Source organism: Betta splendens, chromosome 3 (assembly GCF_900634795.4).
Source record: "Betta splendens chromosome 3, fBetSpl5.4, whole genome shotgun sequence".
Classification (NCBI taxonomy): Eukaryota; Metazoa; Chordata; class Actinopteri; order Anabantiformes; family Osphronemidae; genus Betta; species Betta splendens.
The window spans coordinates 15,137,907-15,162,798 of NC_040883.2; the positions used below are offsets into that span (position 1 = coordinate 15,137,907).

Genomic DNA, 24,892 nt, shown 5'->3' on the forward strand with positions numbered 1-24,892 from the left:
AATGTATTTTAATTTTTCGATTTAGTTTTTCTTATTGTGAGGAATTTATTTGGTCTGAACAACATTTAATGACCTTCAGCCTCTGTGGAGGACACAGTCCGCACCAGTGTCCTGACAAATCATCTCTTTTTAATCAAATCGACAGGTTGTTTGAAAATGTGCACATCGACGGACGAACTGGCACTTTACATCTACCGATCCTAAAGTCTTGTCTTATTTTAAATGCCAACAGTGATAAGTAAATGACAAAGCCAACCTAACACTGACTACACCTGTGGGAAAAACTTTGCCACCTTGGTTATCGGAAAAGATCCAAGAACAAATGCAGCAAATATTATGAATAAATATTATTATAGTCTATATTTTTCATAGGATTTATTCAATAAAAGAAGCTTTCAAGCACATGACTCGTCCGCTGTGTCCCACATACCTTTGTTCATTCCCCACCGCACCGCTTGCTGACCACACCCTACTACAGCTGAGCTGCAGATTAATGGTGCCATCGCTTGGTTCTGGTTAAACAGTTGTGTGGCACTTCTCCCACCACATACAGGAGTCACAGCAATAACATCAGGATGTCTTGTATCTAGAATATGGCCATAATCATTATGATCACTCCCCTGTGAAGTACACTTATTCAAGCATATTGTGAATATTGAAACACGTTAAGATGATGTTAAACATTAATGAAGGCGATGAATTGCCAGGATTACGTCTGCACTGTGGCATTCATTGGACGACAGACAGCTGGTGACTAACGCAGATGTACCGTACCATGAAGCAGATATTAGAACACGATGAGTAACAAATCAGATAAACGATGAGCACATTGGAGCCACACACCTGACTTTGTGTCTTTTTCAGCTGAACGTGTGCAGACAGGTGTTAGAAGGTGTTGATGGATGAGCCACGAGCAGCCGTCGTTCATCTTCATAGATCCCTTTCTTTTGAGGGATCGCTGTCGAAACGCTGGCTTCTGATGGACGACTTGTTCCGACAGGAGCTCCTGTTGTGTTCTACTGGCTTTTCTGCCCGTGACTGTTTGAACTTGCACTCGTGAAGCGGCCTGAGTCTACCTTTGTAAAAACAAGCTGAGTGGGAGAAAATGGTGGACTCCTGAAGAGTGACGGCACTGAATTCCTCCACGTGATGGCTTGTAACAAACAAGCTGGGCTTTTGGCTCTGTAGACGTCATTAGTTGTGTTTGTGTTTCGGCTCTTTGTAATAAGTTTGTGTATTTTTCAAAAGCGCCATTACGTAATAAATTTTAATATTAAATTAAAAATAAATCAAATTATTAGCTTCAAAAGTCTGTCTGTAGTTTCACGTTTGTAGGAAGACGTGAGTAAGATAACAGTAAGAACGAAGGTTTAACAAGATTTATATATTGAGAGAGATATATTACTTTATTGTATCTCACACAAAGGAGAAATCAGTTTCTAAGTGTTATTTAATGTACACGTTAAAAAGAGAATTTCAAGTTGCTCTTGTAGCGGAGAACGCTGGATCGGTGAGGCTAGGACCATGTCTACATTGCTCCCACTACACGTGAACGCCACAGCGGTGAACCCGTAAATTCCGAGCTTCCGCGGCGCCCGCGAAGGCGTCCGTTCCCGGGATGTTCACTGCCCTCCCAGTCTCCGCGCTGCCCGCTGCCCAGCGCTGGGAGCTGCTGCCGGGGCTCGGGATGACGCCACCTCTCGCTCCGCCCCGGCGCAAACTCGCTCTCCGCGTTCATTTCATTCCTCTTCTCATTCCGAGCATTCTTCGCATCTCTGTCAATGCGCGAAGCGATTCACCTCCACCTTTCCGGCCGGCCCAGAAACACCAGAATAACTTGACACAGTGTTAGAACCCCGCGTAACATCACACTAGCGACAGAAAGCGACATTTTTATATGAGCTATCAGTAACGAGGTAAGTTTCCCGGGTAGTTGCAGGTATGCAAACTGCTTGTAGACTTCTGTTTGTGTCTTAGTCGGCGCGGTGGGGAAATCCTCGTCCATTTATCAACGTGTGAGCGTATTCGGCGGGTTATCACTGAGCCCGGGTGGAGTAACGTTAGCAGCCGGGTCCGCGCGCCGCTGCAGCAGGATGCTCACTTTGAGGACCCGCGGCTGCAGCTCGCGCCTCTGACATAGCGGCGAAAATCTTTGGCATTTTTCACATATTTTCGAAAAGAAGCCCGATCGCGCGCCCCTATAAAAGCCTCGGATGCGGGTCTCCCCCGTGCCAGACCCTCGGAGAGTCGCGGTGGGATTCGGGATGAAGTAAAATACGATTTACAGCACGAATAAGGTTTTTTTGGACAAGATGACGAGCGAACGCGTCGCTGTCGTGCTCCCCGTAGTTGGCTCAGCCGGGACTTGTTGGAGGCTTCACCGGAGCATTTTCGGACCACCTCGGAGAAAACACGGAGGGGAGACTTGTTGCTTCAACGCGTCCAAAGGCGCATTCCCCCCCCCCCCCCCCCCCCCCCCCCCATTTTTCAAATTTATACGTAAAATCGCCGTCGAAGTTTTGAGTAAGTAGACGGATTGAACGCTTGTTTGCCACTTCTGCGCTCTCCATGTTGTTACTGTAACTCGGACGACATCGAGCGAACCGGAGGGAAAAGGTTGACGCTAGCAGAAACTCTTTTATTGTTCCATGGTGCGAGGTGGATTAAAGCGCCTCTCTGCGCGATTAAAGCCTCAACAAACTACAAGTTTGATATGAATAGTCTATTAAATAGCATTTTTTTGTTCTAGTTGTGGGGCGTTTGGAATATTGTTACGGCCTAATGTGAACCGTTGGATACCGTTGTTGACGAAAACTAGCATAAATGATTGCGTCGGGCTTTAGCTGTAACACATTTTCTGACTTTAACTGGGTGAAATATAAAATAGTTCAAATGACGTTGTGTAGGTTTAGTCCCATTTGCAGCTGGTTGGTTGAGTGTACGGGGGCTTTATTTTGGGCTTCCTTCATTGTTTTCCTTTTCCTTCCTGTACTTTACTTTGGGAAATGCCTGCTCAGCTAAAACTGCAGCGTAGCCCAGCTGTGTGTGTGTGTGTGTGTGTGTGTGTGTGTGTGTGATTGTGAGACAAAGGTTTACTCCTGTAGCGGCTGCGTCCACATAACTTACTGTGAACAAACTTAAACACGACATTAAAGCCTCAGGCTTTGATGAGCAGTAGTGAAATGAGCTTAAAACGTGTCTGTAGCCCCTGCTTCACTTTGCTTCAGCCTCCTGACACTTGCTGCTTTTCATTGTCAGCTCTGGTGAGCTTTCAAAACAAACATGCCATCAGGTCATCAGGCAGCAGTTTGCACAGCTCAGATACTGCTGTGATTTAATCAAGGTGTCATTATGTTCAGTGTAAATTAGACGAGGCTTCGTTCGGGGACTTGTGTTTTACAGGTCGGTCCTGTCCAAGCTGTGTTTCGGGGTGTCTGTCTTTACAGCTGGCTCATTCGCCATCACCAGTGTGTGGACCAAAAAAAAAACCCAAAAAACGGACCGCTACTCTAAAACATGGGTTTTCTGAAAGTTGCTGCTTTGCATTACAAAGAGCTTTGCAGAAGAGACACAGCTGAGCAGTGGGGTGAAAATAGACCAGAATAGGCTTTAAAAGGAGGTTCTTGAACAAAATCCACTTTCCGTCTCTGACACTACTACTAGAAGTTTTTTGGCTGCAGCACTTAAGCGTCCTCCTGTGTTTTAATGGGAAAGCAGCTGGTTGTGCTGACTCTTTGTACTGCTTTGCTTTCATAATGTAAAATATGCTTCTTCCTGAAGTAAACGATGGTTAAACATTTTATGTAACTTTGCAGAAAAAGAAAACAGGATTTATCTGATATTTTTTTTATTTCATTCACTTAAAATGGCTTATCATTTCAAGGATACAGCTTTAATGTAGTCAGGTCATAATAATACCAACCCCGTAAATGTTGCAGTGTAAATCAGCTTGCAAAAGAAAAAAAATTAGGAGTAGAAATAGATGCTTTGTTTTCAGCTTATGCAACCTGTGGACCCGTTGGACACAAGCCTGCATAACATTTGTGTAAGAATAGGATGTTGTCTTTGTTTGGCTGAATGGGACTTTAGGTCTGAATCTAGGAGTTTCCAAACTCTGCCTGCTTTTAGACAAAGCATAATGCAGCTTGTTAATCTGGTTATAATTTGTTAACGAACCCGCAATATAGACGCAGCGCATTTAAAGCTATTATAGCTGTATTTTTATATAGTTTTTAATACAAACAACAAATAACTTTTGGTTACAACTGATATGACGTGATTCTGTTATGACCTACACTATTAAAATTAAAGCAGATAGTGATAAGTATCAGACAAAGGGTTGTGCTGTTGGGGATATATTGCTTCAGAGGCTGCTTGGGCGATTTGTAACCTGATTGCATTGTTTGTCCCGATTTTGCTCCTTTATGCTGCTTTCTGATGTCTGACGGCTGCAACACGGGGAGTGTAGCTGATCCATTGCGAAGTGTGGATGGACCGGTTGTGATGTTGCTGAATGGTCGTCCACTTTGACTACGCCACATTTGGGCTTGCTCATTTTTACGCGGAGGCAGATATTAAATGTTGTTTGTTTTTATGAGCCAGCGGTTTAATTTCTCTTGTCAGCGACAACAGTCCGGCATCATGTCATGTCTCATTTCCATTTTCATTTCCAGGTATCTGCAATTCTTTGCTCTTTCTCCATTTGTGAAATAACAGACTGTGAAGTGTGTTTTCATACAATAACATGACTACTAATGTCAGTTGGTTGTGCAAATTGCCATAGTGTAGGGATGAAGCTTTAACCAATGTTAGTCACTTACCTGCACTGACAAGCATTTATCACCAAATTTCACTGATGGTAGCATCACATTTGTGTTAAATAATGAATTCAAGGTGTCACTTCATAGTTCCTGTTACTGGTATAGCCTACATTCTGATCACACCCTCGGATGGTTTCTGACTGTCTTGATTAATAGCACATTAAGTGTTGCAGCCTGTGTGTGAAAGGCTGACTGCTGGAGAAGAACGCCTGTGTGCTCTGCTCTATGCAACAGGTGTCACACATCACAATGTGTTGTTTTCTCATGATAGCCTCTCCAAGACAATCGTTTATTTTTGCTTCTAATTTGAGGTTCTGCTATAAAGTAGACTATAATAATACGTTTAGGCTGAAATACAAAAGTGTTGCCATTAAAACCGTCGCTATTTGCATTTAGGTCATAGTTGTTTAATATTGTAAGGTGGGGGAGTTTCTTGTTGTGCAAAGATGCAGTTATGAATTGACTCGCTCATTCATTTTCTAGCACTTAGTCCTCTAAAGGGTTGTGGGCACGTGTAAATTGTAGTAGACAGTGTGTTTACTGGTGTTTGTGTGCACGTCAGTGAAATGTTATGCAGATCCAGGAGGAAATGTTACGTTAGAAATAAAGCCTGCCTAAGCATACAAATATATTGGCAACGGACCTCTTTTCTAATTGTATACGGGCCTCCTCATGGGAATGTGAACAAATTTTAATTGAAATGATAATACACAATATTTTTGTTATAGAAAAATTGGGCTACAAAATGATCCGTGATGTGTAATTGAGTCAGGACCCAGAGTTATTAATTGCGTAATTAGAAGTGATGTGTGGCAGCGGTAGACTCACATCAAAACATCAGTGTTGTCCGTGGTCAAAGCGCGCTTCAAAAAGAGGCCACTCCTGCAGGCTCCCAGACTGTGTGTGCCCTGAGGTAAACCCTGGTGTAGAAAGGGAATTTTAGAGTATGCGCTGCTGCTCAGCAGTTTGAGCAGGGCCCGCTGAGGCCGGCGGAGAGTGCCACCAAAAAGGAAAAGCTGGCTCAAAGCCACTGACGTCATCTAAGTAAATCTGCTTCGGTGCTGCAGCCATAAATGACTGCCAGCTACTGAATGCACTTTGGCCTCGTCCACCACCTTAGCAAGCGCAACAATTTCTTTTGTTTTTCCATATGCGTGTTTATAGAAGGCAGGCTTGTAGGTCTGCTTCCCTTTTTATTTAAGTAGCGTTTGAGCTTTTTTAGCGGTTTGTAGAGCACCAAATGATTGAGCTTATGTCTTCCCACCATTTAAAGTCGCACTGCTTTCATGTTATAGCCTTTTAATTTTTACCATGTGGTAATCTTAATCATTTGCAGGAAAAACGCATTTATACAGCATAATGCACTAACCAGTCATTAGTGACAGGCCGAGCCTTATAGGTTTAGGTTTTCAGACTTTGTTTTTTCTTTTTTTATTTTAAGAAATGAAAACAAATAAATGAGCTTTGTGATTAGACACAGATGAAAAGCAATACAGTATGTACTCCATGAATCATGAGATGAGTCAGTTTCTGAAACCACTATAAACATTTTGCGTTCTCAACCACAATGAAAGCAGGAAATCTTGGTTTCAACAACTTCCTGTCTCAGTGCTGGCGATAGCAGTGGTGGTACCGTTCATCTTCCCGCTAGTGAAAGGAAACCAGCGGAACAAAGACACACAGTCACTTCATTTACTGAAACTGTGTATAATTTGTGGCTTGTATTCAAGTGTGGGTTACTCCCCAGTCTTTGCTTGTAATAAATTCCAACAAGAGCTTTCATCAGTGGTCGCTGTATTGTTGCGATGGCTGACACAGATCAGGCAAGCTCTCTGTGCCCTGAAGGTGCCCCGGATTCAGTGGAGGCACTGATAAACTAGAGGGTAAGCTCCCAACATTAATATGCAGCCTGTGCCCGGGAAATTAGTTTGGATTCTGAGCCAGGACACAGCAGGGAGCTGTATTGTCCAAACTTTTCTCTTTAGCCTGTTTAACAGAGCCAAACAGTAGACGTCCTATACTGTAGGAACATCAGTACACAGTTGAGCCTGTTTGGTTGACTGTTTTCTGCTGTGTATTAAAACATTATACATGTTCTTGTCAGATTTGGAGGTAGTGCGTTGTCCATGGAATTGACTAAAAACAGCACCCATGATCATGCCACTTAAACTAACTACTGTACATACTTCCACTGTATACTAAAAAGCAGTTCAGACTCTGGCTTTACAGCCAATACTTTATGACAAGATAATATCTTGGTTGTAATAGTTGTGATTTGTGGATTAGTTCATAATAAGGAAATATAAAGCTAATTCCCAGACTCAAAATGGTTTTTGTCCACTGACAGTGGACAGATTTTCACCAGCTCATAGCTTAAATTTGGTGTTCACTGATGAGTGCACAAAGCATGTTTGTATAGTGTCTAACTTAAAAACAACCTTCTAGTTTCTGACAAAAAAAAATTCAGCCTTGGATCCTTATTTCTCATTTTTCTCCGAATGGCACAAGAATTCCAATTACACTAGGCTATACAAGTCAAGATAACTTTGTTGTTTGTGTTTTGTTTGTGCACTGATCTCAAAATTGATTTTTTTGATAAACCAGAAGAAGTCATACAAACAGAAAAGTAAGTTACTGTGGTGGGATCTTGGTATCCTCAACATCCTGATGTTTGTGTCCTACTCACACCTGCTCAGAGCCTTTGTGTCCACACTGTAGTTGAACCAGGTAAAATAGTTGGCAAATATTAAGTTGTTTTCTTTTCTTTACTGATTAACAAAAGTATAGTTAAGGTTTTGATATGAGTGCTGTTCCTAGACCACAGGTGTAAAGTATGTATGTTTCTGGGAAGTCAATATATTAAGAGGCCACTAATGAAACCGTTTTTGCACACAGTAGTTTTCCTGCGAGAAGATATTTCTGTCTGGATCTCAGAAAATCAATTTTGTCGATTTTAGACATAGTTATCGTTAAGAATTCCCATGATTGTCTGGTAAAAGATGTATTATGTTTATTATTTGCCATCACCTAGAGTGTAATGTGCACAGAATCAAACAGCTTTGCCATTTTATTATTTCATATTTTTTACGTAAAATATGTTAGTGTCAAATGAGCAAATACCTGTGATATGATGATATATTAAAAATATATATTATCAGGGCATCAAAAGACATACACACGCGCATAATGCATGCATAAATAGTTGTAGAGGAACAATAAATGCTTTTGAGTTTGCTCATTTCACCTGTCTGCACATCACCTCTCAGAGGCTGTTTTATGGCATATGAATCCAGTGTAATATGTCCGAGTTGTCAGGGGAGAAGACGGCCGAGATTAGACAAGAAAGAAAGAAGTGTACGAGGGGATAAATGATGGCTGGAGCAGCCGAAGGAGAAGAGATGAAAGTCGGTGTGAAACGGCAGAGCCAAATGCTCATCACTGTGATTTGTTTTTTCATGCCCATCCACACGCGTCCTGAATAAGCCAGCGGCCAGCCCTCGGCCCGCTCTGCTCTCATAACTGTCAGGAGATCCTTTATCTGTCGGACCTTTATTTACAGCTTTAATTTCCTGAGCTTTATATGTTCCGCTCGTACTCCACACCACTGTGACATGGGCGTGTGCTGTCTGGAATGCGCCGCACATTTTTGATGCGTTCTATGCTTCGGTGTGTTCTGTGTTTGCATGATGAATTGTGTTCTTTATACGTTTTGGTGTGACTCACTGGAACTAGAAATTGAGGGAGAGATATTTGACTCTTAGATTGAGTAAATTTTTCCCTTGTTGTAGCGAGCGGTAGATTTGAAGCTGTACCTAATGTTTCTAATGTTGCTGGGGTCATGCTGTTGATACCTGTTTCTCAGTCCCAGGCAGGTAGAAGGGCTGCTTTGACAGAACCTGTAAATCAATCCCGTTCTCTGGCAAACAAAGATTGATCCCGCAGTGGCCCGATGGTTGCTGGGTGGTGGGATCCTGGTCTCAGATTTGAGTGGGATGATATCAGACAGATTCACAGCACCTAAGCCCGCTGGTTCAAAGAGGCATGAAATAAACATTAGGCCATTGCCAATAGCAGAGGCAGCATAAGTAAGCTTTCTAGCCACTGCAGTGGACCTTCAGAAATTGGTATTGAAAATGTTGTTTCTTCATTCATCTGTACTATAAGGCTGTAGATTTATTCCTCAAACCTAAAAGACTATCTGATTCTGAATGAGAGGTTTTCTTCTCACATTTCTGACTTACTGTATTGTTTGGTAATGATTTGAGCATGACTATAGTAATTAAAAATGTCACTACGGCTCAGCCCACTTTCTTTTCTTAAAAAAAAATTCAGTAGTCGAAGTATGTACTTGAAAAATCCTAATTTAATCTTTGTTAAAGGTTTAATTAAATGCTGAGACTCATGTACCTGTTGATTTCACATATTTAAATCATTGACTAGATTCCTCTACTTCACCTTGAGTGGTAAAGCTTTATTTTTAAACGTTTTGGTAAATTAAATTTTATTGTGTTCCCTGTAAGTGCGTATCAAGGTCCTCAAAGACCTGCTGCTTATAGTACATAAACATGCTTTTCTCAAGGCAACACATTTGTTTTAATGACAGAAACTGGATGGAAAATGGATGGAAATGGAATTTCAGTAATGTCTGTCATTGTAAATGTTCATAGTTGGTTGCATGGTTTTCAAAATGGAATACTTCTGGCATTGCTGTTATAATTATGTAAAGGCCAGGATATGTCTTTACAACATGCTGAAAATGTTGAGTTTTGAAATCACATGGTAATTATAGTTTTACACACTGTGGCCTTAATTACTGGGGGCCATTATGGGGTGCACAAAAGTCATTCACAGAATCATTATTGCACCCTCTGAGATAACGGCACAAAAGAACTCCACATGGAAAATTACATTTGAGACCTCTCATCCGCTATTTCATTACCTTGCTCTGTCTGATGGGTGAAATGGCGTCTCTTAATTTAAGGAGCTGGATTCCAGCTTGGTGAGTGGTTTTTGCAATCTCACGGTAAGTGTAATTTCCCATAATGCCATGTCACAGTTACTACTCTGCTTAGCTACTACATCCACGTACTGCATTGCTGCCCGTCTTTACTCGAGTCTCACAGATAGGACCATTACTATGGTGCACACCCTCCAAAGACAGAAGTATGCAATTATTTGCCAGCCACAAGTGTTTCTATGGGAGACTTTCATAATTTCTTTGACAGGCATAATTAGTTTGCAGATTCTGAGGCGCTAACTATCGTGCTAGGTTATGCACACATTCATTCATTTCAAATGATGTCAAGGGATACAAGAGATGACTTTTACCCGTTAGTATTAAAATGAGACGACATAGTTCATGATTGGACGTAGATAATAGAGCTTGTTACTAGTTAAAATATCCGGTCAAATTACGTCTTGATTTTCAGTTCCATCTTTAGGTGACGGAGTGAAGCATAGCTTAATTAGCATTTGAAAACGTTGACTGCAATAGAACGTGTTAACAATAATAATAGTAATACTAATAATAATGCTTGTAGTTGCTTTAGATTTGTGTACTGTTGAAATAAGAATGTGGTTTATGTTTTTAAAATGTCAGTCAACTATTACAAAGATTCACTGAAACAGAAAAATATATTTTCAAAGTTCTGCCATTTTAACAATTCTTAAGCGTTTACCAACCACTGTAACTCTGTGTGTGGACCTAATGAGGGTAGAAACAAATATTTTCTTCAGGGCCCCATCTTGCTATGAATATGTAAGCTGGAAGTGATTATCAGCAGTTCATCATTCGGTTGGGATGAGAGGAGCACATTTAGAAAGAGTCCCAGCCTTTTAGTGGTTGAAATGGGAATTTTTTCCCCTCCCTCATCAGTTTGTGAGTCTGTTCTGCAGTGTCAGCAGTCAGCACACAAAAACAGAATTCAGTAAAAGCTCTCTCTGCTCTCCGGGAGTTTTTTTCCCCCAACAGCTTGCTCCCATCCCCCCTTTCCCCCTCATGAACTGACATGCTGGAAGAAACATATGCTACTATTCCCACTTCCTGACAGCCTGTGCTGCTTGAATAGGATCTTGCTCACGGAGGAAGCAGTTGTCTGGAAAGAGTAGAGAGATTAGGAAAAAGAGAAAAACCTCAATGATCATGTTTTTTTTAATTTAGGAAGTAGAACATGAAAGTGTATCAGATGATAACTTAAGGGTAACGACCATAACAGCTTGACAGTTAACGCTAACTGAAACGGCTGCGTCTGTATTTGGTCTGGAGTTGGTAAAAAAGCTATGGGAGTGAAACGTCAGGCACAGCAGCATGTAACTCGGCATTAGTCAAACATAAGGCAGCATCACATAATTTTACACCAGATGTTTGGTGTGATCACCTTACATCTTTTGTATGACAACACATCAGCGGGACATCAGCAGCAGCTGCAGTACTCCTGCGATGTGAGCACTGAATTTGCTCATTCACAGGAAGGCAAACAGACAGAGCTCACATCCACATTTACAGTACAGTCATGTACTGTGCTTACTATGTGTAGGCAGAGAAAATAGACGTCAAGCCTAAAATAACATGTTGTGTTTGGACAGTTTGAATAGAGTTGCAGTAGACAAGTAAAAATGCTTGAGTGTTTCCTCTTGAATTGGTTGAGGTAACTACCAATTTGTATGTTTTTGAACTGATACATTGTGTGTATCTCTGTGAATTGATCAGCACCTGTTTTTCAGAAGAGATCTCTCACTTAAATCCACGATTTTGTGTTCAGTTATGGCACCACTGAAGTGGTTCTTGCCTCCAGTACGCTCGATGCTCCCACAGTTCAGTTCAGGACTGACCAGTGTGTACAGGCCAACAAACATGTATGAATACGTCCACCTTCCAACACGCCACACGTACTGTAGTAGTAGCCAACAAATCCAAACCATGTGTAGGTTCTTTATCTGCCCATTAAGCTCCTTGTAAAGTATAAAGCCAGCCTTCACATGACAGTTGATCTACGTTCTCAGCGCTCAGAAAAGACCCTCGAAGCCTGTTTGGGTGTCTTCTGTGTTTTCACCACTTTAATACGGGCTCTTAAATCGTCATGTCCTGCGTTGGACACTGACGCTCGCATGCATTTTGTTTAAGAGCGCCACAGTGTATTCACATCAGGCCTGCTGAATCTTTACCACACATGCTTTACTGGTGCCCATTAGACTGCTATGATTAGTCACATCTGTGCATTCATGGCCTACTGGTATGTAATAGTTTTTTCCAGTAATTTGTGTCTGCTGTTTTAAGTTACTAAAAATGCAAGGCATTCTGTTGCTGATGCTGTCGCTGCACAATGATGCCATCCTCGGTTTATTAGCCACAGATTTACCCAGAAGCTTGTTGGTCTTGTCAATAGCTGGTGGCGAGATGAAACCTTCTCCAGCTGTGTGAGCAGCTTGGTGAGATGCACAAAAGGGGCTTGTTCTTGGACTGCCTTGTAGTCTGTAAGTGGTTTTGGACAAGAGAGAATTTTGGTGATGTTCACTAGAGATTGGTAGTTATTGTTTTGTACAGTTAAGAAAATGTAAAATACAATGCTAGGTGATTGCACTATGTTTTGGAAACTCCTGGTTATTGCTTCATCAATTTGTAAGTCTGTAGTGTTTTGTGGACTCACCTCATCTATGAAGTACAGTATGTGGTGCGTTTCCTATTGTAATCTGAGGCATTTATCATCTCTAAACAAATTTTAAATATCCTGTGTTAAAGTGCTGCAAAGAGACTCATGCCTGCTAAGAGAGGAAACTGAATAATTGTTCAGAACCATAACATCCATTATAAATAAGCTCTGCAACATTGTCTGTGGTATCCAAGCTTGTTGGGCTGTTAATGCTCCATATTGTCCTTCCAACTAACACTGTGTAATGGGTTGTTTCTTTGGAAGCAGATGCCTCCTGTTCTATTGTGGACACTGACTGTTTGGTTGCATTTGTTTGTTTGTTTGGGCATTCCAGGTCTCTCCCTAGTCTGCTCCAGGCTTCAGCTTGGAGAGCCCAACCGCCACGATTGATCCCAGCAGCTGGAGCGGCAGCGAGAGCCCTGCCGAGGACATGGAGAGGATGAGTGACTCCGCAGACAAGCCTGTGGACAACGATGCAGAGGGAGTGTGGAGCCCTGACATTGAGCAGAGCTTCCAGGAGGCCTTGGCCATCTATCCTCCATGTGGACGCAGGAAGATCATCCTCTCTGATGAAGGGAAGATGTATGGTGAGTCAAGACTTGTGTGTTATCTTATATGTTGTTTTTCAGAGATAGGTGAAAACCGAGGGACTAAATGAAACAGTTCAATATCAAGCAAACAAAGAAATGCACTTATCTTCATTTAAATATTAAATGAAATCCTAATAAAATACAATATAAAGGTGACAAGTTAAGGTTTTACAGGGGCCTGTCTGTTAGATTAGCTCTTGATGACATTTTTGAGAAGACTAATTATATTTTGTGAAATGTTAATCCATCAAATCTTTGTGTTTTTCATGTTCTGTGGTGTTGAGGATACATCCACTACTCTGGTTCACAGAAGTGCAAGTTTATAAGTAAAGCAGCATGAACTATTAGTCAGTAGCAGATGGTACTGTGGCTGCCACCAGCTGTGCCCCCTCTTCTCCCTCCATCTCCCCCATTCCTGGCTGGGTGATGTCATGGAAAGAGGGAATATTTTCTCTCTGTGGTGTTGGACCATCTCACAGTCTGTCAGTGTCAAGTGAAAGCAGAAAGCTCCTCAGAGCATTTGCTTGCAGCTGTCATGTGACCCCCTCCAGCCAAATAAAATGTAAATTCTAGGAGTTTTGCAGTGAACCCCCTTCAGCTGCCACTACAAAGATGTGGGCTTGGGCAACAGGACCCTCCCCATTGTGTCATCCTCCAATCTCCCGTTACGGAGTGAGGCTGCCAGAAAGGCTGTCCTTCTGTTGTGGATTAAAGCATGACAATTCAGTTTTAGGGTTATAAATAAGCAATGCTAAGTGCAGTCCTCGTTCTTACTCAGCAGACATTCTCGGTGTGATGCAAATTGTCCATCTTACTAGTAGATGTGATATTAAACATGTTTTAAAGTAGAAATGCAGTGTGACTCATACTTGTTGATTTACAGTTACTTAATCAAATGCTAAAATGCAAGATGTGAAGTGTAAGTTATAGATGTCTCTCTAGATAGGTAAAACATTAAGTGTTGAAATAGACATAGATTTAGGATGTCCCACTACACAGAAGCAGGCATGTATGGTTCAATGCAAAAAATATTTTTTGTTTTGACTATTAAGTTTATTAAACTACCTATAGTTTCCTAAATCAAACTTTTGATTTTAGCATTAATATTTTTCAATGTCTGACAGGCTTACAGGAATAAATGTCTCACCTGTCCTGGTCACTATGGGGTGCCACACAGTGTAATAATAGAACAAATATGAAGAGTAGATGGTATAAAGGCAGCTTGGCAATTTACAGAGTGAAGCTGGAAGAATATTAAATAAAATGAAAACATGGTGGCCATGTGAATATTTGTTCATTGTAGCAGAGATTTCCATTTGTGCAGTGCATGTCTGTGGAATGCCATCAGAGATGATAAGCAACCATTGAAGTGGTTCTCCACGCTGCTACAAGTGATTGATTCGTCCAGAGCTTCCAGTGAATTGTCTTTCATGAGAAGAGTTCAGCTAACTATGCCGAAGCTCATAGGCTGATGTAATAAAAGCCCATTGGGTTTATAACAAATGTAGGCAGTCGCCACACGAAAGCCTCTCATGGCATCTGACATAGAAGTTGGCAACAAGGAGACAGGTATTTTGTAGTTAAGAGACCCTGGGGATGGCATAGTGTTCTATACACAGAGCTCATCACAAGAGGAGCCGCCCTGAGTGCCCTTAAGCCCTTTGTTATCCTGGGGTAGAGTGCAGTTAATTAGCAACTGTCTCTATAGCAACTGTGTTGCAGTACAAAACAATTTCTAATTTCTGCTTCTTAGCTTATTGTGGTGTTTACCTGAAGTGTTTTGGATGTGCTGAGACCTGTGTTCGCTGGCTCTGTGCCCATTCTCTGAGGCCAATTGTGACCATGATGGAAGACACTACATCTGCATAGACCCTATCACCCACCTCTCGTCATGGCCTCAGAGTTTACTTAGAATATTTAAAAAACTAAGGGGAAATAGGGGGCACTGGCCCCAAGCCGAAGGCCCAAGATTCTGCACTTGCATAATTCGCCTGCTGTGCTAGGCTGCATTCATTTATCCCAGAAATAGCGTTGATAAGTGAAACAACACGCTTCATTCAAATGTTATGTTTATTCATGGAGTTATGTATTTGAACTTGCATGCAGAAGGACATTGCTGAATCTTTCAGAAACGTTTTTTTTCTGTTTCTGACAAATACATATGTAAATATACACTGTGCATGTAGTCTCGACCACACCTATCTAGCATCTCCCTTGTATTTGGTGCCAGAGCTTTTCTTTTCAAATGTAAATAGTACTTTTTATGCTGGTGTCCTGACAAGCAATAGAAGTTATATACCACTGCTGTTTGTCCTAAACGAAAACGATGTCTCTTAAGCATACGCCTGACAGTATGTCTATGTCTACGTGTGTTTTCTGATGTAAAGCTTTTCCCATTACCATTCTACAGTTTGCTCTGCCATCTCGTCAGTGATCCAGCCCAGACCCCTCCTGTGGGAACTAAGTGGCACTTGGTTTGCAGAGATGCCAAAGATGAGTTAAATATAATGAGCAGACCTGGCTTGCTCCCGGTGGCCCAGCTCTGTGCTCCTCTGGGGCTCGTCTCACTGGGTCGAGCATGCTCTGAGACAGAGCGAGCGGACCTGATCCTCCCTGCTGGGCAGATAATGAGGAATTCTGGGATCAGCTCAGGCTCCCCGAGTCACCTGCATTCACTCAGAATGGAGTGTGAGGAACTTCATTGCAGGAGAGGCATCACACACCTCCAGAATAATCCCTCATTTGTTCCCCTGCCATTGTCAGTGGAAGGCTACCGTGTTTTCACACACATGGTAGTGAAAAAAGTCCAATTATTTTATTCCTCTCTCAAAAAGAGTAACTGTTCAAAGTGTAAATAGCATTGATGCAGGTATGATGTAGCAAGAAGTCATTTTAAGTTAGAACTCAAGTCTTTGAAGTTGGGTTGTGGTAGTCTGCTTATTTGTCGCTATGGTGATGTCCTGTAATTGTTTTAACCTGACGGAGTCTAACTTGTCCTTATGGTTGACACGAATCACCAAATGACCAGTTGTCTTGGTTTTGTGATTCTTCTGAAAATTGTAGACCATGCGACACCTGTTGAGCGGTTCTGCTCAACAGGTGTTTCTCTTTATTGGTGATGATTTTACCTAATTTTGGTCTCATTGCTCATACTACATATTTTATTCCAGTAATCTACATGCAAACTAAACTTGTAGCCTTTCATCTGTGACAAACGTGAAGTAAGACTGATTGAGTAGATTGTTTCATATATTTAGCAGGAATGGTGTTTCACTCAGTGTTTCAGAGGTACATGCATAACGGTACTCAACTGTGTTATTAGGTTTTTGTGACCTGATGGATCTTCTAAGCAAAACTTCTGCTCATGTCCTTTTGCACCTGTTGTATTTTCGCTGAACACACTAGGTTTAAATCCCAGTAGATACTGCTGGGATGATAGCTTTTCAGTGGACAGAAAACATTCAGATGACTTGACATCAAGTTGATGTCACTCTTCTTGTTATGTGTTTCCATGCCTCTGAGAACATGCAATTAATGAGAGCGGGCCTCAAAATGGATCTACATTTAGAGCTTCCCTGTTGCTGAGCAGCAGAATTGATTTTGAAGTGCATATTATTTCATGGTAGCCTGCTCAAGGGACCCATTTCAGCTCTAACTCATGTTGTAGTGACCAAGCATAACATGTTGTGACCTGTGTAAGATACCAGTCTCCTGCCCATAGGCTCATGTTGTTTCTGGTTCATGCCTTGCAGTGCTGCTTAACACAACCAGTGGTGGTACAGGGACTTGGCGTAAGCAACACAGATGCTGAACAGACCGTGAGTAGGTCCTACTGGGAAAGGGCTTGACTACATAATGGCTGACACAGATTTTGTATGAGATGTTTATCAAGCCAAGTAGTAGCACGTTTATAGCCTTAATAAATCAGTAGAGGATCAAACCTGTGCAGCACACCGTTCGACTAAAAATCTTAAAATGTTATTCCAGCATGATCTGTTTTTGTGTCTGTAGTTGAGAATGTTTTGATTTTCAGGCAAACATTTTCAAATCTGCTTTGGAAATGGGCCAGAAAAACAGATATCTGCATCTGCGTCTGCACAGAGTGGCTGGGTAGGCCTGCCTCTGTCTGTACACCGGGTGTGTCCCTGCTCTGAGGTCTGTGTGAGGCCCTGTGAGCCGGGCTTCTGGTTTCAGGTTGCATGTTCCCAATTGGCTGCTTTTGTTTGGCTAAAACACAGTGAGACTCTGTGCTTCTTAAAGATGCAGTGTCACTTTGTGGGCCCTCTTTAAGGCAAAAAAAATCATCTGTTTGGTTCTGATTACATCATATTTCATTGATGAAACACTTTTATTCTGATGAGATCACCTCTCACTGATGGGGCCATTTTGTGTAATCAACATATGAATGGAATCTGAATGCCAGTGTTATTGTCTCATCCACAGCACAGGGACTACACTCAAGTGCTAACGCAGACTGTCATCTCTTTTTATGCTGTTTGTGGGAAAGAGAAAGGTCTCTTAGCGCTGAACAGCAAGGCCTGAAACAAAGGAAGAACCATAAAATGACCATTCTCACTGCTCTGTTATGGTCTGACCTTATAATGCTAAATAATATTTTCCATTATCCTTGTAGCGTGTAATGTAACATCGAGTGTACCTTTGTCATGTGGGAACTAACAGGGATGTTTTCATTAATATTTGGGACCTTGCCTTAGTCCGAACTTGGATTAAATTGCAACTTTAAGGCCAAACTCCCTCAGCTTGTGCCCACTATTATAAAAATATGTGTGAGACAGAAGAGCTCACTATGACCACAAAGTTTGACTTTTCATTTGTACATATTGGTCTCAGCCAACATGTCTTCCTTTGTGCTCAGATGCTGAATTGATCCTGAGAGATTGAAAATATTGATTTGACTCTGTGTCTTACTTTGTAGTAGGGAGGGGGGCAGTGCACCTTCCTGACTGTTAGCGCCATGTTCACACATTGGACTTGCCACACCGTAGGTTCCTCAGGAGACTCATAATTACAGCCGTCCTTTCAGATTAGTCCAGCAGCCTGTCCAACTGTGGCCTCACTCTCTGGTCATTTATTCCATCCCTTTCCCTCTCCTGAGAGGCACATCTCAGTACAATGTCCAGGCCAGGCTCTACAATAATGTATGTGATGATAAACACAGTGGCTCCTAATTGATAGAGTGATTCAGACAAGACCTGGCTGTGCAAATTAGTCCCCTGTGAGTATATTGCAGAGTTGGGACTAGTGGGTTTCAGCTCCGGCCTCGTTTGAGAGGCGTAGAGCAGGGAGAGAGGAAATAGAATGGGCTGGACCTGCTGAGTGATAAAGAGGCTGTCTTTACCTCCTCAGCCCCGTCTGAATACAGGCACAGTTCAGCAGAGGTTGGCTGCTGTAATCCTCTCAGTGTCTCCGGGAAGGCTCAGGTTAGTGACCTGCGGCTTTGTGATGTCTTGTAAGATTTTGAGAGAACGCCTCACCTTTAATCCCCCACTGTTCAACTGACACATTAGCTCAACCACTCCTGACCCAGCCCCTGCGATAAAACCTTTTATCCAGCTCAATAAGGTCATTTGAAGTTAAGTATTGATTTTGTTTGGTGTCCAGAGAAAAATGGATTTTTAAAGAGCTGTTAATTACAGTTGTTCACTGTATTATATAGAGAATGTAATTTTACCATGCATAACTCAGCAATTAACTAGAATCGAAATCTAAATGTCAAAATATCACTAAAGTTTTTAACACTTTTGCTGAAGTTGGTGTGTTAAGAAACAGCAGACCCATCAGAATGTTTAAATAGTCCAGAATCCAGAACGTCAAGTCATTTGATATATTCATTTGGGTTGCAGGCTGTAGTTTCAAGGAGTGTGATTTTACTGGATTTGGTCAGAATCTGAGTGAAGCGCTGATGGATAATGAGAAGTGCAGCTTTGAGCCAGAGAGCGGAGCAGACGAACAGCTCTGTTAGGAGGGAATGGAAGTTTTCACCACACCGAGCTCACATGCTCCTCTGAATGCTGTTTCCTGTTGATATGGTAACGCCCATGCAAGTACATACAAGTACAGAAGGTAAAGGGCCTGTGAGAATTTTGAGGCAATCCAAGGACATCCATGGTTAGATATATATCTATATAGTATGTTCACAGTAATAGTCACCATTCATTTAATCTAAAGACTAAAATTCTAAACATTTTAATTGCGCAAAACATATTATACAAAAGCATAAATGGGAGAAAGAATCTAATGCTTTATGCAGACTGTAATTGAAAAGCCAGTTTAATGAGTAGATACTGTACATGGGATGGAAATTTTTATTTTAGCCTGCAGAAAGTGTGTGTGTGTGTGTGTGTGTGTGTGTGTGTGTGTGTGTGTGTGTGTGTGTGTGTGTGTGTGTGTGTGTGTGTGGGAGGAGGGCGGTTTTCTATTGTGTTTCAGAGAATAGCTTTAGTGTTTGTGATCACTATGGCGTCACACATGCAATGTTTGGCCTTGAAGTCTTTCTTATGGACCTATGTTTCCACTGCATGGGTCCAACAAAAAGCATTGGTAACTATCAGCCCGTAGTGTACGGTCAGGACCTACCATTACCAAACATGACTTTCTAACTTCAGTGTGAAATTTTACTCCTCAGGGGACCTGATTACGCAGTAGGTCTGACCTGCAAAGACTTGTAAATGTTGTTAAACCTTCCCCGGGAAACACCTGCAGGTCTTGCCAGCTGCAAACCTTGCATGTTTAGTTGTAATTGTTTAAGCTTACATAACTAATGTTTTGTGCTCTCACCACAGTAGCTGTCCAGTGCAGTTATTCATCACACACAAAGCTAGCTGTAAGCATAGTCTTTGGCCTCTCAGGTAGGCTAAACATAATGCTAAACTGGTAGCGTAGCGTTTTCCCACCAAAAGGCCACTGTCAATTTTCTTTCAAGCCACAAGTCACAGGCTCTCCTCCACTTGGCAAGTGTTGTTTTTCCATTGATATTGCAAGTAAAAGGCTTCCTGCTGCTGCCTGCTGTTCCCGAAACCTGGGACAAATGCCTTCATATTGTTGGTTTAGTCTATTGTAATGCTAATGTCTGCCTAAGACCCTTGAGTCATCTATCACGAATGACAGGAAAACTGGGGCCATTGTGTTGTTACACACACGCGCACACAGACACTGACATGGTCGACAACTTCAAAGTTAAAGATGCATTTTTCTGGTTATTATGAATAATCATAAGTGATAAAATATGCAGCTAGCCAATTAATCAATTGTTGTTTCTTTGTAGATAAAAGTTTCAAAGTAAATATTATAATATAAAGTAGCAAATATTTGATATTTATTCTTAATTCCACTTTTCTTGTCAAAGCTGTTGACATAAAAATCAAAATTTATTTAAAAGATTAACAATAAAATACCTTTACCAATTTACAGGAACACAAATTGACTTAATCAGATGAGTCTATTTGTTCTATGTCCAGCTAATGTGAGGAGAAGCTGCAGATTGTAACATTTGGAAAGCTGGAACCATTAAATTGCATTTTTGCTTGTAAAAAGGACTTAAATTAACAAATGTTAATTTCCAGTCTGTTGCACCCAAAATGCTTCCAGTTTAAGCACAGTTTAATCATATTGTAATAAGTGCCCATTAAAAAACAAAGAATTGAATGAAGGGTTAATGATAGATCTGCCCTAATGTGCTGGACAGTGTCACATGTGTGTTCTCTGTTCTGTCAGGCTCTGCACACACGGAGCCGAGTGGTAAGAGCCACACACGTAGGCAATCTGCCGACTGATTCTCAGCCAGGCCCAGCGCTGTCTCATGGCAGAGTGCTGGGCCAGATGTGACTGTGGTTGTGCCCACATTAGAAAAAAGCGCTGTTACAGGAAATGGATGCTTTTAAAAAGAGGAGCGATGAAGGGCAGTAAAGTATTGTTTTTGCCATGTACATAATCAGGCCAGTTCAATTTGAATATGCCATTAGTTAAATTAGTGTTGGTATTCTTTACACAGGTGCATCAAGACGTCCATAACAAACCTTTAGGTTGGAATGCCAGATCTTTAAAACTGTTTGCTCATTATCACCGATGTGCGTTTGTAAAGATGAAACAAGACCACATGCAAAATTCATATGTGGTCTGCGCTTTTGGTTTATTCCTGGGATTTCTCTTTTCTTGTGTTCAAATAGATTGTCTACTCGTTATAATCTACAATTCACATAATGTTTACCCTCTTTTTATTAAGTCGCTGTTGAAAATTACCAGAAATGACCGCTGTTGGACAATCTAGTTGGAATATTTAAGATTTTAAAAAGCTATGATTTGTTTAAAACATGCTGCTTGTGTCAGAATAAACAAAACCTTTTTGATTTGATTTGATAAAAGCTTTGTTTTTTTAATGTTTAGTCAGTAGATGATAAAACTAATAACATTTCTTCATGTCTTGACTGTGAAAGGAAGTGAAAATATCCAGAGAAAACATGCACAGACACCACCATTATGTCCAGAAATATATTCAGTGACTTTACAACATACAACTATAACAACTATACAAAACATTCAGTTGAATATTTGACAAAGTATTGATTAGCTGACAACTGCTGCCTGCCCATGTTAGTCAGACAAAACACAAATTGGGTTTTCTCAGAACTAGTTTATTAAAAAGCTGATTGATGAGTTTTTTCACAAGTGCCACTGTTCCTGCACCAACGTCAGCCTCACCCTTTGGGTGAACAATGTTAAGCTCCAGCTTTACTAACCTTGTAGTGGAACAACCTGAGCTGATAAACAGGCTTTTCAAACTAAGCTATTACTGGTACTTATCACTATCAATACAAGTAATGTGTGATTATGATGGTTGTGAGGTTGTGTGGTTGTATGTCCTGACTATTATTAAGCATTATGAGATTATGTATAATAATGCATATGTGTATGTATATGATATATGTATCTATTTGTATGAGTGTGTGCACATATTATTAATTTCAAAGTAAATCACAGTACAACAGTTATTTAGTTATGAATGTTTCAGCCTAAGGTACATCCCTCTTTATTTATTTGGGCCTATTGTTTGCTTAACTGATTTGTTTGGTTTCAGCCCCCCCCCCCCCCACGCCGTCCCCCACGCCGTCCCCCACACACACCCCCCAACGCACAAATTCAACCTTTCCCCCAGCACAACGACATAAAAGAAGAAAATAAATAAATAAAAAAGCTGATTGATAAATAGAAAAAAAAATCCCATAATTTTCACCAGTTCAATATAGTGTCTATATTATTTCAACTTCCTTGGAACTAAAGAGGAAAGACTTTTCATAAACATAGTAATCTATGCTGGGAAGTAAATCAAGATATGCATAAGCATGTATATCACAAACATCGTTAGTCTGTCAGGAAATCATTCACTAAAGCTTGAATGTTTTATAGCTGTAATACCAGGATCTGCAGATATTAACATATTCTACTGCACTGAATCACACCTTTTATCAGTGCAGATGCTGATTGCACTGTTTTCCTCTCTAGATTTGGTTCGGACTGGTACAAAAGAGGATACATTTTTTAAGCTAGCCCAACTGTAGCACTATTTAACTACATATTTACAAGCACAAATGTCAGTTAACGGTCCTGAGAAACGTGCAAACAGTCAGTCAACAAAAAATGGTGTTCGTTAAATACTCCACAAAACAAATAAAAAGGTACTAAAAGATTATTAGTGCCATATTACACACAGTATCAAGGAGATTTTTAACATTTCAACGGATTCTCTCAGATTTTTAATCTGATGTTATGATATTACTGAAATTAAACATGTTTACTACTTTTGTTGTTCTGACATTTGTGTTCTCCCATTATTGGTGGTTTGTGCTTAAGGCGGTGCTACAGATTTAATCCCTCTGCTCAACCTGCTTTGGTAAAGATTAACTGGCTAAATTTTCACAGATTTCTGGCATTTTGAAGGCCATGGGACTAAGTGAAGTCATACAGTGTTCCTTTAGACATACTGTAGGACGTCCTATGAGAAGCTAGAGGACAGTATGCCAGTGTGTGAGATCTCTGAGGTTGGTCTACCGTGAACTGTGACAATACTCTCCTTTGTCATTCACATCAGAGGGAGCCTGTTCCAGGTTTGCTGGAGAGAGGATGCTGAGGAGCCAAATTGGATTTGTGACTGAATGAAGAATCAGCTGCTTGGGGATGGCCTACAGAAAGTCGAGCCACCCCTTCTTTGTTGGGCTACTGCTGGAGTGCCATTTATAAGTTACACATCCTCCAGAGTCATTGAGATTCAGAGGCGAGTTCAGTCTGGCCAGGTGATGGGCTCCTCCAACAAATCTGCTCAGGGGTCAAACTGTGAATATTTAATCCTTTTCCTGCCGCTTTGAGTGGCAACAACATGCCATAGAGATTTAATTATGCCTCACTGCAGGAGTTGATCATGAAGAATGTCTCTGTTGTAACAGCAAAGGTCAACAACAACGGCGTAAAGAAAACAGTTGAAATGGCCATAAAGTGGGAATCAGAACCCTTAACTAAAACTAAGCGGCACTTCTGGGGTAATTACGGCCTGTATGACTGTGAATCTTCTGACATCCTCCGCTATTATTCCCTCAACTCCTCTGTTCTGTGTAATACAAAAATTCCCTCCTGATGAAGACTTAATGAACAACCACATGTGCTGACAGTACGTCCACACAGAGCTGTTCACAGCTACCACATGTGTGGCGCTGCAAAAATTAGTTGTTGCTGATGGAGATTTGATAAAATGTAAGAATAAAGTTCTTGAAAAAACTGGGATTTCTCTCCTAATTTTAAATATTACACAAGCTGAAACTACAAAATGGAAAAGAAATGGAGAGTGGTGCTTAAATCATTTTATGTGTGGGCTGTCACATTTTTTTGTTGTTGTTTTGTAGTGCAAATATTGGCAAGGGAAAAAAAGAATACAGGTTATCCTGGACCCACGGCGCTTTTTTCCAGCCTGCTGAAAAGAATGAATTATTCAGCAGTAAGCAAACTTTCAGCTGGCCATTTGTGTGCTTTGATCTAGGAATCAGGAGTTTGCATGAATGCCTGCATTGTCATGTTTCCACATTGTGTGAATTATTGAAAATGGTACAGGCCTCACTTCATCTGCTACAGTTGACACCGCAGGCACACTGAAGCGCCGTGCTGCAATCTTAGATCCCCAGATGTTGTTTATTTGTCCTGTAGAGTCACATGACTGGGTTCATTCAGAAAGGCCACAGGCAAATGTTTAAATGAAGAGCACTTTGAGGCCAGTCCTCCCCAAACGCAGCCCAACCCTCCCCTCGCCCTTGGATGGAAAAAAACGAAGGTGTGGCAGGTGCTGCAGGTATCCAACATCCCGTGTTGTTCATGAGAGTGAAGGGACTGTATACTGGCTTCACACTGCTGTGACCAAATCAAACAGCCCTTAATTTAGCAGGCGTTAGTCCTTAGCTTTGTTTATTATGCAAACATCAAGCAGCATCTGCTCAACGTCTATGGGAGTCATCCAACATATTCTAGGATCTGTTGAGCAACCTGGAGATTTTCCTTTGTAGAGTATCACATTTTGTGTTGCCTGATATGCTCCCATTAGTAGGACATGCCTTTTCTTCTGATTATCTAAGATACTGCTTGTTAGCACGTGTGACACGTTGTGGTCCCTTTGTGTCCTAATGAAAGACGGACCTTTAATTGATAAGAAAGCCAATGTAGAAAAATGTTTAATTATATTGAGGTTTAGGTGCATTTTATAGAGGAGTAGACCAGATCCATGGCATTGGTTGGCTACAGCTGGACACATAATTAGAGTACCTCCTTACCTATAATT

At 41.2% G+C, this 24,892-nt stretch overlaps 1 protein-coding gene across 12 annotated transcripts in view; it reads left to right on the top strand.

The window, feature by feature from the left end:
• The first annotated feature begins 1,673 nt into the window (after positions 1 to 1,673).
• Positions 1,674 to 24,892, top strand: part of tead1b (TEA domain family member 1b) — a 36,381-nt gene continuing 13,162 nt past the window's right edge. For 10 of the 12 annotated variants that reach the window (XM_029144146.3, XM_029144150.3, XM_041070015.2 and 7 more), the window contains exons 1-2: positions 1,674 to 1,916; positions 12,804 to 13,056. In XM_029144146.3, coding sequence (XP_028999979.1) covers positions 12,900 to 13,056 — 157 coding nt within the window. In that variant the 5' untranslated portion in view covers positions 1,674 to 1,916; positions 12,804 to 12,899. Of the gene's footprint in view, positions 1,917 to 2,464; positions 2,524 to 12,803; positions 13,057 to 16,811; positions 16,878 to 24,892 lie in introns of those variants that run through there. The other 2 variants (XM_055507587.1, XM_029144157.3) reach the window with 2 other exon arrangements.